Source organism: Oxyura jamaicensis, chromosome 2 (assembly GCF_011077185.1).
Source record: "Oxyura jamaicensis isolate SHBP4307 breed ruddy duck chromosome 2, BPBGC_Ojam_1.0, whole genome shotgun sequence".
Taxonomy (NCBI): Eukaryota; Metazoa; Chordata; class Aves; order Anseriformes; family Anatidae; genus Oxyura; species Oxyura jamaicensis.
The window spans coordinates 17,359,942-17,377,835 of NC_048894.1; the positions used below are offsets into that span (position 1 = coordinate 17,359,942).

Here is a 17,894-nt window from a genome sequence, read left to right on the forward strand (position 1 = left end):
CTTAGCTAAAATTTAATGCTGAAAGCCATCTAAACACACTTTTTATTTTTGTTATTTTTCTTTTTCTGTGTTTTTGTGAATCTGCTTATAGAGAAGTTAGGACATTCTGAGTATTCTTTCCAAATCAGAAGGGCTTCCAGTTTGGGAAGATTTTCTGTAAACCAGCATCACATTTATCCATACACATCTGAGAGGATTTTATAGTATAGGAGACAGACAAAACAAGGAAAAGGCTTTCCCCCCGGACCATACTTCTGCTACTGGTCTCAGCTTTGGTAGCAGACTGAAGCTTGATATGCAAACATTCGTGGTTAAATTAGATGAGTTCCACATAATCTGTCTTAACTCCATGTTCCTGCAACAGAGCAAGTAGAAATTCCTGATAGGCTACTGAGGTCTATTTGTTATTGTTTTCTTTAAAATTGTATTTTTTTCTTTTAAAAGATCAACAGACTTTGTTACATTTTTGCTCGCCTCTCCATTTTACAGTGTGACTGAAGTTTCTTGAGAAGTTATTTTCTTTTACATCCATACATTTATGTAGATCTCTTAGACACCTGTTACGGTCTCTTGTGATTTTTTAAAAGTATTTCCTTTCCCAGCTGCCCCTTGTCAATACAACATGCATGGCAAATCTGGCTTCAGGCCACATCCACCTGCTCCACCAGGGGCTCCTCCACGGGCTGCAGCGTGGAGATCTGCTCCATGTGGGACCCATGGGCTGCAGGGGGACAGCCTGCTCCACCAGGGGCCTCTCCACAGGCCGCAGGGGAACTGCTGCTGCGTGCCTGGAGCACCTCCTGCCCTCCTGTACTGGGTTTATGTGGAAGTGTTTAATAGCAGAGGGGCTGCAGGGGTGGCCTCTGTGAGCAGAGCCAAGTCTGAAAAAAATATTTTTTTCTCTCTTCACTTAGTTTTCAGTTCTTAGTAGCACTTTCTCATGTACTACATACACTTAGTTCCTTAGGAGTTGATCAAAAAGTTTTGACAATCCATGTCCCAGTACAAGTCTATCATTGTATTTAATGGAATACAAAAGAAATATGTTAAAAAGGGAGAAATAAAAAAAATGTAGGCCAGATCATAAAACACTTGTAAGGGCACCAAATTTATTATGCTTTGTCCTTTTCTTACCTGGCTTAGCTTATTCTTTCATAATTATCTTGTCAGTTGTGTCAATTACAAGTATTCTTAACTCCACTGTGAAACTTGTCAATTTGCAATTTTTAAGAATATCTTTCTGGGACAAATATTCTCTTACATATGAGTTATGGTTTAATGTGAGGTACCATTTCTGTATGAGTCATATGTTCACTTCTCCACCTTTTAGTATTCTTTTTACATTGTTATCACACTTACCTATTGAAAATCCACGTACAGGATTATATGAAATGCTCAGCCAGAGCAAATCACTTTGCCAAGACTTTTTTTGGTGGTTAGGGCAGGGTGTTGTTATGGCTATGGGAGGGGTGATCAGGCTTCGCAGTGGCCCATCCTATTTGTCAGCTTTTGTTTAATAAGGACACACAGCACAACACCGATGTGTAAAATAAGAACTCCTATATCTGGATGCACTGCATTTCAGTCTTCATTCTCAAGGAATTAAGACCTGGACACAGTGCCTGAGTGTCATTATATGACCTGGACAGCTTTTATAATGGAAGAACATTGTAAAGAAGCATTTGGACAATGCTCTCAGAAATACGGTCTGATTTTTGGGTGGTCTTTGGGAACCCAGGAATTAGACTCGATGATGCTTCTGGGTCCGTTCCAGCTGGGGTATTCTACGATTCTAAGAACAGAATGTTTGTCTGGCTTTGTGCTTGTTCAGTAAGTGACAGCGTCATCTGAGATGAAGTGCTTCTCGTTTCAACCCACATTCTCATCTTGTCAAAGAGCTTCACGTTCCCTCTTCTGGCAGGAATGTGAGTGGTCAGGGTACAGGGCTTAGAGCAGAGAGTGATTTCTGCCCTTTACTTTTCTAGTTAACGTGAAGACCCATTGTGCAGTGCTGCTTTATGTCAAATCCCGTGACTTAAAATGGCTATCATTCAGTTCCAAACATAAAGAATTTAGTTGTGAGACATAAAATAATCATGCAAGTGTTGTTTTGCTGATTACATAGCTTCAGTAAATTCTGGTTTGTCAGCTGATAAAATGGTCCTTTGTAAGAAGCAACACATATTGCAGAGAAGTCTGTTCGCTGAGCTAGGCACTAATTCTCTGCAGGGAGCTCTCAATCATGAATTGTCCTGTGATTGTCTGACCACAAAACCTTAGGAGGAGGTTTGTCATAGCTTTCCCCAAAGCTGTCAATTGTCTCAGAAGCCAACTAGGATAAACAAGTTATGTCTGCAAGCTGAAGAAGCAATACAAGGAGATGCAAGAATAGAATGAATTGAGAAATAGAGATAAATTAAGTTTAATTTTGTTATTTAAAATACTGCTTCTGATCCTCCCCCTCATAATATGCTATTATTTGTAAATAAAATAAGATCATAACCAACTGACTACAGGAATGAATAGAGGGAAATGTGGGGTGGAGATTTCCATGAATGCTTTGCTTTCTCTAATTTCTTTTTCAAATAAACTGTAAGGGAATTTGTAAGGGCTGAGGTCTAACCCTAGCAGGCAGCTGAGCCCCACACAGCCACTTACCCATTCCCAGCCAAAACCAGGACAAGAGGAACATACAGCTGCATTGAGTTTTTGAAAGGAGTATTTCATATTATATAGAAATGAGGCTTCAGCTAACATCTATTTATAAAAAACCTTAAGGGACGTCAGTGGAAAGGGAAGGAACAGATGAGTCTTTTTTTATGTCCATAAATCACCGGCCATAGGTGCTAATGGCTCTGACATTACTAATTAATCTCTTCATGGGATAAATCAGCTACTGAATTTGGGAAAATATGCAGACCAGTGTCAAAATAAGATGTATGATGCAAGCTGGAAATATTGTTACAATTAATCTGTAACATTGTTTTGATCGTTAATTAAAGGGAAAACTTTCTGAAGCAGAATGCTTTGCTTTAATTGCAGAGGAAAATTAAAAGTTGTGTTGATGTTCTATCTGCTAACAAATTGATAATAAAAACCACATAGGCTTATGAGCATTTTCCTTGGCATACAGGTTGGCAGAGATCCTTTTTATAAGCTGTTATTTACCATCCACGAAGATGTAGCCTGGGTTACTAATTCAGTAGTCTCATTTCCAAGGTCCTTATGATCTCCCTACCACTAATTAGACACAATCAGCCGGGAACATGTCAGAGAAGTGAGACAGTCGTCACGGGGGTTTCGAAAAAGATACAGCAGACAGTTGTGGAAAGAATTGTGGATTACAAAAAAAAAAAAAAAAAGGAAGAACAAAGTTGAAAAAATGGTTTCTTAAAAAGCAAAATAGCTGAAATGCAACATTAAAGGCTTTTATGGCTAACCTTTTGATACATTATATAGAAAAAGGAAAATTAAGTATGTATGGTTCTATGAATATCTTATTAGATCCTTTTTACCTTTAATAATAATAACTTTTCCTGCATATTTTTTCATTCTTATACTTTTATGATCTGCAAATTAAAACGTCCTGAAGGCTTCAGTGATTTTTTTTTTAACCGTGTTCTGTTTTTGTTGAATATGTCTAACTGAGTTTATCAGGATTTACTTTTGCTTCCAGCTGTTAATCCCAGATATGTGCTTAGAAACTGGATGGCAGAATCAGCAGTGCAAAAAGCCGATTTGAATGATTTTTCAGAGGTAAAATTAGTTAATCCTTTCCTGATATATTTGTTAATAACTGATCTGAGTGTTAATGAAACAATTGTTGCATTTGCACTTTGAACCCATATTACACTTTGACCAACATTGTTCCATGTCGAAGCAATCACTACTACTAATAGCAACAACGCTATCAATAATATTAGCGATGTTAACAGTATTAATTATAGATAGTGTTCATTATTATAAGAGTAATACTAATAATAGTAAGCAACTCATGGAACAATTTCTGGAGCCAAGAGAGTGCATAATACGAAGTGGCAGAGAGTTTTCTTATTTGCAGGAAAACATATTGTATAAAAACTTACTCATTTTAATTGCTTCTAGGTTCACCTCCTACAACAGATTTTACAACATCCCTTTCGGAGACAGAAGGCTGCAGAGAAAGCAGGCTACTCCCTACGCCCACCAGCTTGGGCCAAGGATCTTAAAGTAAGCTGTTCATCCTGAGAGGAAGCTGAACAAGAAAAATGGTAAGGGTCTTGGCCATTGGAAAAATGGCTCAGGCCTTCAAACAGGAGTCAAGCCTGTTCAAGAAACCAAGAGGAAGTTGTCCCTCTTACTCTTTGTGGACTGGAATCTGCTACGCTGCTAGACAAGGTTTTGACCAACTTTATAAAGATTAAAGAAATGGACCACTATGTATGGCTGCATCAACAAATCATATTGGCATTTAATAACTCTGCCCTCTGTATTCAGCTGTGCATTAATTTGAGTCCCAATATTAAAGTTCTGCCAAACTGTCATATTTAACATCCCAGAATTCGCATCTGATCAGGTGGTAATGTCTAAAGGACTGGTCAATTTAAAATGCATCTAAATTGGTTTTAATTATAGAACGTTTTGATTAATGTTCTTGTTGTTACACACTTACCAAATGTAGTTTTATCTGAAAACATAAATTTAAAGTCTTGCAGAGTACCGCCTTAAACCTAGACCGTACTCTTTTCTCTCCTTGAACTTGTTTTGTCCCATTGAGCTGCCAATGAAGATCTAGAGGAAATTGAATTAATTTGTAAGCAAACACACCTGTCTTGGGAGTGACTTACCCCCAAATAGATTTTTCTGTCTTTGCCAGAGTCAGGTGCCTGTTAAGGCTGGCTTACTGTTCTTTGAAAGTTTATCTTCTGATAGTAGTAGAGAGATTGTTGGTGTGTGGATGTAATGGCTCAGGAAATTTTCACTGGTTGGACATGGAAAAGGACTTTCTTGCATCCTATTAGGTATATTGTCAGGTCAATGTACCTTTTGTAGTCAGCCTCCTGATGCTGTTGGACTGACAGAAATATTACAGGGAAAATATTTAAAATACAACTGAAGCTGTTACATAGCAGTGCCTTGGATTGTAACAGAGTGGGACTCGTCTTTGTTTTGAGTCCAGGGTCCTGTTATTTATCTTTGTTCAACACTCCAATTCCACATCACAAAACTTTGTCTATAATTAAGCTAAAATTAATACACGAGCTCTCAGGTGCAATGTTCTGCTAGTAAAATTCACTTATCTGGGGTTTTGTTATTTCTTGACGTTACCTCTGTGAAGGGAATAGAGACACGGACTCCCAAGATAGTTGAGAAATGGAGACCCTTTATTGTTCCAATGCCAGATCTTATATAGCTTCTGATTGGTGCATTCCTTTTGATCAGGCGTAGGTCGTGCAACTCCCTATAGGTTAGTCCGAGCCTAGAAACCTCTTACGTTAGCCTGTTTACCACTCTCTGCCCTTCTTCTTAACCCTTAGTGCACAACCGTATTAATCAGCTCTAGTTTATCACCGGGTGCGTCACCCATACCTCTGCCCTTCCCAAATCCAAAATGGATTGGTTTAGAATATCCACATCTCTTCTGAAGAGATTTGGATCTCTTCACTTGCTTCTGAAATGGAATGCTTCTGAAGTGGTATTAAGTGCTATGATTAGCATTTCACAAATCTATTTCTAGAAATATAATTAGTGGGGGAAAAGAAATCTACGTTATTAGAAATCTTTCACTGGCTAAAAAAAAATACACAGATGCCTTTGCTTCTTAAATACAATCAGTGCAATTATTCAGGATGGTTTCCCCTCAGATATAGGGTTGCTCAGCCTGAGTTAACATTCCTTGTGCGAGCAGTAAGTGCTCTTCTGCAGCCACTGGGTTTGTGTTCGTGCTGGCAACACCTCCAGGAAAAAAGGAGTGGGCTGGTGGGGGAGTTCTGTAAAAGCCCTGTAGCCGTGGGTTGTGTTCACAACCTGTGGGAACATTGCCATTGATATCTGGTCTTGGGAAATTACAAAATAACGTGTTGTGATGAAATGTAATCCTGACTACTCTGATTTCCTAATAGTGCTGCTGACCGTTAAAGGTAATCACGCTGCCTTCAGGTGTTTTGCAAGGCCATGACAATTTGTAAGTCTTAGTTCTATTGAATCTCTTCTGTTCTGTTTGTTTCCCTCAGAAAAAAATATGCATGTATCCCAGTTTGTGGGAGACTGTCATTGATGATCCCTACATAATAGTTGTCTTGTACTTTTGCCACCAGGTCCATTTAAATTTCTACTTTTTCTTGAAGTGCCTGAAAAAGAGTACTTGGAAAGTACGTGGTTATCTCAGCACTACCTTATGTTTTGTCCAAGTAGAGAAGTGAGACCCCATCATGCTCAGAATTTTGTAGCACCTCACTTTCTACTTCTGGATTTTAATTATGATATTTATGATTACACTGTAAACGTTAGTACTGTGTTTCATGATGTAAGTCCTAAAATTCTTTCTTATGTGGGCTTTTGCTTCCTGCTCTGGAGCTGCCTCTTCCTTCACGTTACATAAACACAGCAGTGATGCAAAAGCAAATGGGCAATAGAAATACTGATGGAACGGTTACTTGTTTGTAATGTCTTCTCTCTCTGTTGGAGGTCTGTTAGGAGGCTCAGCAGTGGTGATGCGCCACGTGTGGACTTTTCCGTATGAAAATGATGGTCTCTTGGTGTGGGTCCTTCTTCTGTACCAGTGATGTAAAAGCCCAAAGAAAAAAGACAGCTGCAGAGCCTGCAGGTATGAAGACTTGAGATGTGAAGAAAGGTTAGGAATAACAGGCTGCAACTTCAGCCTCTGCTAATGTACGTAACTACAGGAATAAGACAATTTCATATGGCAGAAGGTTAGAGAGGGGAAGAAGGATTGATTTCTCCTTTCTTTTGCAAATGCTTTGAAGATCTTTTTCTGTTTTGTAGCGTCTTTTTTGGTGCCAAATAAAGCCAGATAATTGTGTATCATTGAGCTGGTAGCTCTGTTACTTGAATGGAAAGTTTGAGTACTTAGATTTCAGAAATTCAGTGCCACCATCACATACACAAAATAGTTGATAGAGGTCTAATCATCACAGCATTTTAATCGATCTCTGGAGTTTTCTGTCAGCTCTGATTCTTCTTGAAGAAAGCTCTTTATTTGTGTGTAACATTAAGTACGTGAGTTATGATTGACTGGGGCTGTAAAATGGATAAAATTGAGTTTATTGTGCTGTAACAAAGGCAGGGGAGGAAATAGGGCAGGAGGCTGGGCATTCATGTGAGAAGAGTGAATGCTAGGAAGGCTGTGTAAAAATCTTAGTGCTTTGTGAACTCAGAGGAAATAGCTTATTGTGCAGCAGTTGTCTAAGAACATATGCCACTTTAGTTTGATGCTGAGTACGTAAATCAAACGTATTTTCTTTTATGAAATATAAGTAGTTGGGTAGCTGACAGCTGGTGTCGCTTAAGTGATTCAAAGATGAGTACTCCTAATAATTCACAAAACACCACCCAGCTCTTTGGCATCTGATGGTTCTGCATTTTGTTTAAATCAGGTAGATAGGGAAAGCAAGTGAGAGTCACAGAGCCTTTCTCGTTTGTTAAGCTCTTAATTTTAACTCTCCTACTTTTAGCTAGTTAGTATTTTTTCTCCTGCACTTAAAACTAGTTCAAGCTGCAACCTAGTCGGCTAAGCTTATGATCCTTGCACTGGTTTCAAGAGCAGGTCTCAGATTGGCTCTCTGGAGATGGGAAGGTACCATTTGAATTGTTCTCACATGTCAATTCAGAACTTAACAGTTGCAGTTGTGGTATCAGCGAACGCAGTTCTCCAGCTGCATGCTTTTTGCTCAGTTTGGTGAAAAGAAAGGGAACTAGAAGACCACTAGGAGCTGCATGGACTCTGTCTATTAACTAAAAGGCCTGGTACCCTAACTGGCCATAGCCACAGCACAGGTGATCTCTACAGTCTTTAGTCTCCTCCATGTTGTCCTCTGGGAGTGGAGCCTGGGTGCTTTAACAGTTGACAAGCCAAAGAGAGGCATGAGGAAAAAGGGACTGGCTGTCCCATGGCTGTACCTGAGTAACTGTGGGGGTGGATGGGCATGCATGCTGCAGAAAAACCGTGCCTTAGCTTCTTCAGCTTGTCTCAGCTGAAAACATTAGCAGTATGTCACAGACATTTTTTTGGTGACTCATTTGGCACTTCCCTGACTGAAGTATCCTTGTTCTATGATCCCTAAGTTCCTTGGGTCCATCCTTCCATCCCTGCTGGCTGCTTGCAGCCTCTCTGGGGAGCACGCTCACCTTCAGTAAGCGAGGTGTGACACTGGTGTGGAGCACGGGGCCTCCTTGACATTGCTCCTGTCTGCACTCTACAGGGGTCCCCACAGACACCCCCTAGCTCCCCACCAGCTGTGCACAGACACCTTCAGCTCTTAGCATCACCACACAGTCTTGTAAAACTTTGTAATTAAAATGCTTGTATATTTTTTCAAGTTCAAAACTAGGCAGATTATTAAATGCAACCACCTTTGCCCTCTACAGTAGCATTTATGGACCTGCCTCAAGCAGGCACTTCTTCCAGCAACGATGCTGCTTTGTGCCTAGCTTAAAGTCAAGTCACTGGAGTGGCAGGCAGAAACACGTGAGGTTCATAATGCCGTTAGCGTTCACAGTTTTTTTTTTTTTTTTTTAAGTAGCCAGGTTCAGATCACACCGCCGTTTCAAAATAATGGTACGTCGTATTTCTGCCGGGCTGTTTATGCAGACACATGGGCATTGGCAAAGCAGCGTTAAACCAAAAATAAGATTACAGATGACCTAAAATGTTCCCAGGTCACGGCACTGCCAGCACCCATCCTTCCCTTGCCTCCCAACACCACGTCAGCACTGGCCCTTGGCACCCCGTTTTGACAAACTGCAGGGCTTCCTCTTCCTGGCCTGTCAGCTGCTTTTCTTTACTCAGCCCGCATACTTCGCTTTTTATGCTTTTTGTATTGGAAAACACAGAAATGTATTATTTATGGAAACTCAGAAAGTGATGTGCATGAGAGAAAAGACTGGAAGAAATAAATATGGAATCCAGGAGGTATTGGCAAAGGCAAAAACTGTTTAAGTGGTACCAACTCCCAGTAAATGCCTGTTCATCAACTGTGACACTTGGTGCAGTTACAAAATAGAAGCTATTTTTATTTGAGGACTAATAATGCATGCTGCCTAAATGAACAATGGAGAATTAAAATGGAGAACAAACGAATAAAAAGTAGGAGACATATATCAGGTATGAGATAATTACAAAGTCTTTATGAAGACAGGCTATTTCTAGGTACAATTTGAAGACAAATGCTAACCAACAGAAAAAGACCCTGCTTACCAAGGGAAGGATACAATATTTTCAGATAAGAATTTTTCTTTGTCAAAAATTAATCAAATAAATGAGATTTAAAGACAGCAATGTTGAGTGCTGACTGGAGTTGCACGTGCAAACAGTGGTGTGTTAACACTTGGGGTGATATCCTCTGGAACTAGCCCAGGTCTTACACCACATTTCAGAATAGTCTAGCTGAGGGTTTTCTTCTTAAGCCAAGACTATTTTTTTTTGGAAAAAAATGAAAAAAAGGGCATCTTTTGATTTAAAATAAAATAGTGTGGGGTTTTCTGATAAAGAGCCCTTTGGGGAATTCTGTTAAAAGGCATCTTTCCACTTCTCAAAATTGACACAACACTGCTGCTGTATTGTTTCCTCCAGCTATAATTCTATTGAAGAGGCAGCACAGTTGTATTTGACCCACTGGCCAGCCCTGAGAGTCCTGCTCCCCATCCTTGGCTGTCTGGATGGAGTGAAGCAAGACTCTGCAGCCAAATTCTTACCTCGGCCTGCTGCTGCAGTGGTAGTTCAAGGGAGTGCGGGGTGAGGAAGGAGCAGACTGTAGGGACAAGGTAGGGGACAGAGGGCACCCCGCCTCACTGCTTGGGCCCCCCAGCAGGAACTCTGAGAATTCCTCCTGGTGAGGCCCGGCCCAGCACAACCTTCTGTGACACAACAGCAGCTATGGCTTAAAGTCCACCAGACCCCAGCGTTCAGGAGCTGCTGCCCCTTTTCTTCTCGAGAGCTTTCATGAGGTCAGACATGAAATCTGCTTGCCTGCCTCCACCCCCAATTGGGGGTGGCCCAGCTGATCTTGGCTCTCCATCCTGTACGGTGTTTTCCTGCCTTTTTGAGGGAAGTGGCACGGGTTTCTTCGTCAGAGGCGGTGGCTTATTGGAGACAGGTGGAGGTGGGGGAGGTAAGGGCAGGTCTTCATCACCGCTGCTGGAAGAAGGTGGTGGAGGAGGCACAAAATCAGGAGGGGGTTCACAGAAATCAGACGGGGGTGGTGGCGGCGGTGGCAAATCAACCATCAGGGTAGGTGGCGGTGCTGGAAAGCTTTCGGGGTCTGCTAGGAAGATGCCGCTGTCTCGTTTGACTTTGGAGGGTAGAATCGGCGAAGCGGTGATAGCAGACGACCGCCTCTCAGGAGGAGGAGGAGGCTGCAGTGAGTTCCTCTTGTTCACGTATTTCTGTGGCCTCAACACCGGCTGTGGCATGCCAGGTGTGATGACGTTATTTGACTTAGCCTTTAATAAGCAGAAGGAATAAAAGCACAAGACAGTCAGTGCACACATAAACCAATGCACTGCCTAACGACGGTGAAAAGACGGCAGAGCGCAGCACACAGACAGTGAAATGAGGCAGAGTACATCGTGCCTGAAGCGTGCAAGCAGTATTTCGTTTTCTTTCTGGAGTTGCCCACAGAACTTTGACAGCGTAAATCTCCCTGTTGAGAGTATCACAGTGCTTTTTGAATGCTGTCCTCAGAAAATGAGTGCTTTTAAGCTTTCAAAGAATTGCAGTTTATAAAAGATATCTTCTTGATGTTCTATCCTACTGTTCATTTCCTAAGAACATGAAGATCTTAAAAAAATAATTGTGGTGTGTTTTTACATTCAAAAAGTACTGAGCAAGGTTTGAGGACATAAAAAGCAGGTATAGTTCTGGCTCTTGTTGCCATCGTAATCTCCCATTCTAGCTGTGACTGTTGGGTCTCTGGGTAAGGCTAAAATAATGAAGTCATAGAATCCTAGAATCATAGAATAACCTGAGCTGGAAGGGACCCCTAAGGATCATGAAGTCCAACTCCTGGCACCGCACAGCTCTACGCAAAAGTTTAGACGATGTGGCTAAGTGCACAGTCCAATCGCTTCTTAAAGTCACCTGTCTCTGCCAAACTCATGGCACACAACACCAGTGAGCAGGGAAGAAGGTGGAGATATTTGGGACTTTAAAGCTTCTGTGTCTGGAGTCACTGTGCCCATCACTGCCTGTGCATGCACATCAGAGAATGCTGCGCTGCCCCCTCTGCGCAGGAGGGAGGGCACCGTGAAGCAGTTGGGAAAGCTGCCTGTGATGTTCTGGGCAGTGCTCAGCAGAGGAAGGGCATTCCAGAGGTGGACAGGCAAGGACCACTGACCCATTGACAAGGCTGGGGAAGGGTGTTTTCTGCCTGCTGGGCAAAGCACACACACACTCCTTCTTCACTTCTGAAACAATGGCATGACTAATAAGCCCTTGAGGCCACCGAGTTCTAGCCATGCTTGCAAGGCCAGTAGACATTCAAATGTTCTGATAACTTTTTAAAGCAAAAAATTAATCAAAGGATCCATCGTACAAGTTAGGAAAAAATGTAGGATAGCACTTCAGAGCAGTTATGTTTATTCTGGCAAAATTTCAGGTGGGTTTTCTTTTATATTGTGCTTGCTTGTTGACACTGAAGATAAATAAAGCCTATCTGGCAATATCTGAGCATAATTTTCTCTTCTTTTTTTTTTTTTTTGATGGCATTTGGTAGCTGTTGACAGTTACTGTACAAACATGCTCTCTGTCCTTGTAAACCTGTGTAGAAGTCTGTTCTCCTGAGAACATCAGCTTCCTACCACATACATTTCTAGTTATGCTAAATTATCAGTTTAAATCCAGCAAGCTTAGAGCTCTAGTGGTAGCCCAGTGTACCCTGAAAGACTTCAGACTGACCCATGGTCCTAGGCATGTAGAAACTCTGAGATGGGGAAGGCAACATGCTTGCTTCTGTTAGAGAACAGTGCTCTGCAACCTTGCAGTCAGCAACACTAGTTTTGGCACTAACCAAGTATAACCTGCTTGCCTTCTCTTGCTCCCCTTGCCCAAAAAGAAGCAAGCAACTGAGACATTCAGGGGGAAGGAACCACTGGCTGAGTTCTGAGAACATGATCTATTACAGAAGAAGTGAGGTTCAGAGCAGAGAAATAGATCTTAAAGGAGAAACTCAAAGATAGAAACAGGAACTGTATGACACACAGTGAAGGTTAAAGAAAAATCCTAGGAATTCAGCTTCACTTGTCATGTGCTTTTAATGGAAGATGGAGGGACACGACTGATGAGTTGCAAACAAATGTATTTTTTTCTGTAGGACATGTATATGCTTTTGCATGTGGTATGAATGGTATTTTTACGGCCAGAGATGGAGCAGGTATGCAAAATTTGGAGTTTAACAAAGGACTGCATTTAGTGTTCAACAAAAACACAATGTTTGCCCTTACTTCTTCACACTTCCTTCCTTTTCTAACAGACACATCTTCAGCTGTGCTCAGTGTTTGCTACTGAAACCGCTATGTAGCCATAGTGTTCCTAGGGCCAGACCTGTTTTCTGTTAGATACAGAAAATGGCACCAAGAATCTGGCAGCGCAGACTCTTTGGCACCACCCCAGAAGGTGTGTTCCTGTTTCTGCTACGTGAACTCACAGCTGCTTGTTCTGCAGAATGGAAGTGGTGGGTGGCTGTGCCTTCACTTCCTATTGGTGGCTCCTCGGCTTCTGTGTAACAGGCACAGTTTGCAGAGGGTAAAGCATGAGAAGGAGCAGCAAGGAGTCAGCCACCTTGTCCAGAAGCCAAATCCTTGTCACAACAGCACACAGGCACTTTGAGGGGGGAAGACAGTGGGTAAAGAGAACCAAACTTGGAGAAGTGATGCATAGGTGACATTTAACTAGTGCACTGGGGTATCTTCTGACCTGTGCCTCTGACATATCCACTCGCTTCTGAGTCTCTGCAACTTCTGCACGGGATGGAGGAACAATGTGGGGAATCTGTCCATTTGCCTGAACAGCACCTGTGAAAAATACCAAGGAGCGAGGGGAAAGAGGGTTACATTTTTGCAGTATGAACCAGATCAGGGAATACCAAACTAAGAAAGAGGCAATTAAAAAGCCTTCACAATTTCTACCGCTCATTACAGGTTTTATAAGTAAGTCATTAAAATCCATGAGGATGTCTGCTTCCTACTTTGGGCTTGTTTTGTGACTTTTGATATTCAGGTCATTGCCTGAGGAAAATAAACACAATACCTTGTATTAAAACTAATGCCTGTCCACATTATCCCCATGATTGTAGCTGATTTTCCTACAGGAAAAGCAAGTAGTAGAATCATGAAGACGTGACAGAAATTATCAGTGTGTGCATAAAGGTGGTGACAGATGAGGATCTTTTTCTTCTGACTGCTGGAAATAGTGATTACACAAAGGGACAGTGAAACCTGACAGGAATACAGAAGGGGAGCTGGCTTTGGAAGAGGAGCTATGCAGAAATCAAACTGGCATAGTTAAGATCACTCTCTGGCCTTTGATTGTTTAAATACCTGTCTTTCTTCACAGCATTTTAAAATTTGTGGTGTACCGTAATATTAACTACACCCAGTTTTTATTGCACATTTTCCCCTTTAATTTAGCTTAGAGACTAAAAGTGTAGTATTTTCGTGTCAGTGAGAGTCACGAGAGCTGAAGGTCTGAAGAACTACGAATGGGCTGATCCATTTTTTTTTAGTAAGTTAGTTAATAGCTCTCAACCTTTTCCCTCATCTGGAATCATGGAAGCTCACTGAATTCTCAAGTTAGCAAAGTTCTGCTAGCTGGCCAAGCTAAAGCTCTGCAAAACCTTTGCTCACCATTAGTGTGTTTGTAAGGGATATACACAAAGAGCCCAGTACTGTCAAATGGCATAAGTGAATGTAAGAGCAAAGGAAGAAATTGTGGTTTTAATTAGGAAATAAATCCCCAGCCCCTGTATAGTCTGATGAGGATTAAATAGACTCTCCAGTTTAGTCTAGGATTTTTGGAAGCTGTACATGTTGAAGTAGTAGATAGTGTTTGGTGCCCAGACACAGACATTTGTAAACCTTATTAACTCCATTATAATTTACAGTTCTGAGATGCTGTAAAGTTCCACTTGTGCTTTTTGGATACAAATGAACCCTTAGCTGTCTGCAATATAAATCTAAGCACAAAGATGGTTTTAATCTTAACACAAACTTTTCTGATTAACCAGGAGGTTCCATGACGATGATACAAAATAAAATCTTTTCATTGCCATGCCTGCAAATCACACAACTGATGAAGAAGTAAGACAAACTCTGCAGTGTATTGAATTTAGTAGGGTTATTTAGGCTTCGAGGGATGACCAAAGATGGTCTGAAGTCCCTGTGTTTTATGTCTGTGCCTACAAGCAATCCAGCATATTTAATCCTAAAAGCCACTTAGATCATTCAAACTACAGCCTGTGTTTGTTGAAGGACTCACATGGAAGTTTAATAACGAGATAAACTAATCTTGTGGCTGTAAGTGCTCAGCAGAGAGTGATGAACATCCCTGGGTTCTGTGGCCAGGCTCTCAAGCAGAACAAGTTACCATCTATCTGCAGTACATCTGCTGTCCATAGCAGAGCAGGAGTTTGGGTTCCACACTGCTCAAGGACGTTGTTGCCCTCAGTGACACTGAAATTTTATAGTGTAGTGAAAGAGGGCAGAGAGAGATCCACTCTAGATACTGCAGTGCACAGTGTTCTACTTGGCAAATGCAATATATCAGAAAGTTAAGATGCAGCTAAATGGTAACATCTTTCTTCTTCTGTTAATGGATTTCATAAGCTATGAAAGACTTGAAAGCAACAGTTACTATATCAGCTCCTGTCACATGCCTCTACATATGGTACACAGTCAGCCACTTAAAAGGACCCCCAGTCAACTAATATGTAAGTTTAGGCATTCTTATGTCAAGACTTACTTTTAATTTAAATGTCACAGTATTCTTTGCAAGCCAGTTTCTCCAAAATTTTATGTTGAAATAACTTTTTTTTTTTTTTTTTTTAAAAAAAAGTCGTCCAAATACAATGCAAAATACAGAAAACCAAGAGCCTAGGAGAGATACAGAACATCGGCAAAAGGCAGCATCCTTCTGAACATCGTGATATTGTGCTGGCGCACAGCACACGCTGCCGATTGAGTGTCCAAAGACACGCGTAGTGAGGCAGAGATGCAGACAACTTCATGTGCCTGAGATGCACCTTGCACTTGGGACACGTCAGAACCACAGACTGTACAGTTTGAGGTATATGCGAGCACACAAACATTGGCCACAGCAGTGACCGAGGAGTAGAGACTATATGAACAATGAGAACAGAAGTTCCACCTGCCTTCCTGAGCATTTCTTCTGACTGCCACTGAAGTTAATAGAGTACAGCCCCCTTCTAAGCTCATACAGGACTGTCATTTTCAACAGCAGAATTTAGCTCATACTGAAAGTGACATACGCAAATGGCTGATTAGTTCAATTTCTAAATCACGAGCCAACAACTGCTCACAGTCAGTCAGTTAAGGTAATAACATAGTTGGGCTCCAGGTTTCATAAAGGGCAGTAACGACAACTGCAAGGCAGCAAGAATCACAATGACTTGCCTCAGTTAGAACACTAATGATCCTTCAGAGACACTTCAAGAGACAACATACATGACTAAAATCTTTCCAGGCCACTTAACCATTTAATGGGATCCATTAGTTATGATTAACAGTATATTTTATGACCACAAACAATTTCCCTGGATTCTAGTCAGGATCTCAAATTACACACATGTACCTGTACTTTACTAGTCCTCAAAGCTGCCCATACCCAGAACAGCCTGCAGCACCAGCACGAAGCCCCGCTGGCCAGCCACCTCTCTATTGCCATCCACACCAGGACACAAAACGCTCCATGACCCTGTCCCATCCACCCTCATTAAAGTACCCCTGCACATGACTAGCAGCTTGTTACTGCTTCTCCCCAACCCAAACAAGCATCTATTACCATGATTTCACTCCAAAGCTTAGTAGAAAGACCAGCCTCTTCTTATAAGTACCGAGAAAAGGCAAACTAAAGCCCTGGGAAGGTGTTTGAAAGATTTTGAGTCGTAGTAGTATACATCAGAAGTCAGAAAACTAATAGTAAGGGTAATTGCCAACTCTGATTTTGACTTTTACTGCCCTTATAGCCACATGTACTTGGCCAGCATGTCCTTCTTAATAAATAAAGCAAGTATGCAAACTAAGAAATTACTGCAAGCTACAGCTAGTATCACTGTCACATCTATACAATAATAACAGCAATCTGATGAAGCTGTTGGAAAAGTACAATTAGAAAATAGCCCAATTCTTTCTTCCTGTCTCCTTTTCCTGACACCCACACTGTTACCCTACAAATGAGTGAAAGGCTAGGAAAGAGAAGGGCTTACCCTGTAACACTCCCTTTCTGAAATGACTGTTCTCTGAATAGCTCACTCATCCCTTCTACCTGCTGGAAGAATAGCTCTGATGCTGCCAGTTTAGAGATAGACAAATAGAAAAGTTCAAGACATGGACCATCAGACTGTATAACACAGCAGGAGGTTAATGGATTTGTATTCAGATGCCAAGAGAAAAATATCTTCTTAAATTGTGCAGATTTAAACTGACCTTTTGTGGGCTGTTTGTATTCTTCAATCTTAACTTTAAAGCAACGGCTTAGCAGATAGCTGGTTACAGGTCAGAGCTACTCTGGCCTGTTTAGAACAAGGCATTATCTTGCTGAATGTGTGGGACATTTTTCTGAACAAAGACTATGTGCAATGCTGATGATGACAGAAGAGGGCAATAATTGTGATTTCAACCGTTCTGACAGCTTTAGTACCTGTTGATAAGGATCCCGTGGGGGCAGCTGGTTCCACAGTCCCTTGATTTGTCCACCGAGAGGACAAGCCAGCTTTCTTCACTGCGCATTTGTAATTATCATATAACATCTTGCCATACTGCAAAACAATTAAAACAATACAAAGAAACATGGTATTAATCTTGAAATAGGCCAACCATTCATTTTGCTCTTAGCCAACTTTTCTGACTCCGCTACTATCAGTCTAGTTTGGCTAAAAAGTAGCTTTCTACAAGTGCTTTCCCTGTTTCTGTACGGGACCAGGTGGAAAGCTCTCCATAATAGCACAATAAAACATTAATCCCCATCCCCGTGACCAAATGCTGTCCTACTGATATCATTCTCCCATTTTTTGTTCATTTCAGTATCTGTAAACATCTTGAAACTTGTCTTTAAAGCCAACCATGTTCAATAGATTATCTTTTTCTAGTGCTTTCCAAGTGTTACATTTTCATGTTTATGATATGAATTTTTCATTTTTTTTTTATTACTGGAGACTTGAGGTGCTGAATCCTGGGTTCTACAGCAAACAGCTCTAGCAGTGTAAGACAAAATAAAGAAGTCTATCTCCACCCCACACCTTTGTTAGATGTCACCCTGCAGCAAAAATGGCAGAAATAACATATACCTAACAGCAGCAGGTCTGTGCATTCAGGTATAGCCAGCCAGTACACTGGGCTATGTGCAAATCCACCTTCCTCAATGTTTTGTGCAAAACAAAACAGGCTGTGAATCCAGATCTTTTTGAAGAGGGTGGGGCAGGCAATTTGGGTAGAACTGTCTGAAA

The 17,894-nt window shown here is 41.3% G+C and overlaps 1 protein-coding gene across 2 annotated transcripts in view; it reads right to left on the reverse strand.

The window, feature by feature from the left end:
• Positions 1 to 9,205: 9,205 nt before the first annotated feature.
• Positions 9,206 to 17,894, reverse strand: part of APBB1IP (amyloid beta precursor protein binding family B member 1 interacting protein) — a 65,472-nt gene continuing 56,783 nt past the window's right edge. For both annotated transcript variants that reach the window (XM_035319286.1, XM_035319285.1), the window contains exons 12-14: positions 17,090 to 17,207; positions 13,130 to 13,227; positions 9,206 to 10,659 (exon numbers count right to left, since the gene is read on the reverse strand). In XM_035319286.1, the coding sequence (XP_035175177.1) occupies positions 10,123 to 10,659; positions 13,130 to 13,227; positions 17,090 to 17,207 (753 nt within the window). In that variant the 3' untranslated portion in view covers positions 9,206 to 10,122. The remainder of the gene's footprint in view (positions 10,660 to 13,129; positions 13,228 to 17,089; positions 17,208 to 17,894) is intronic.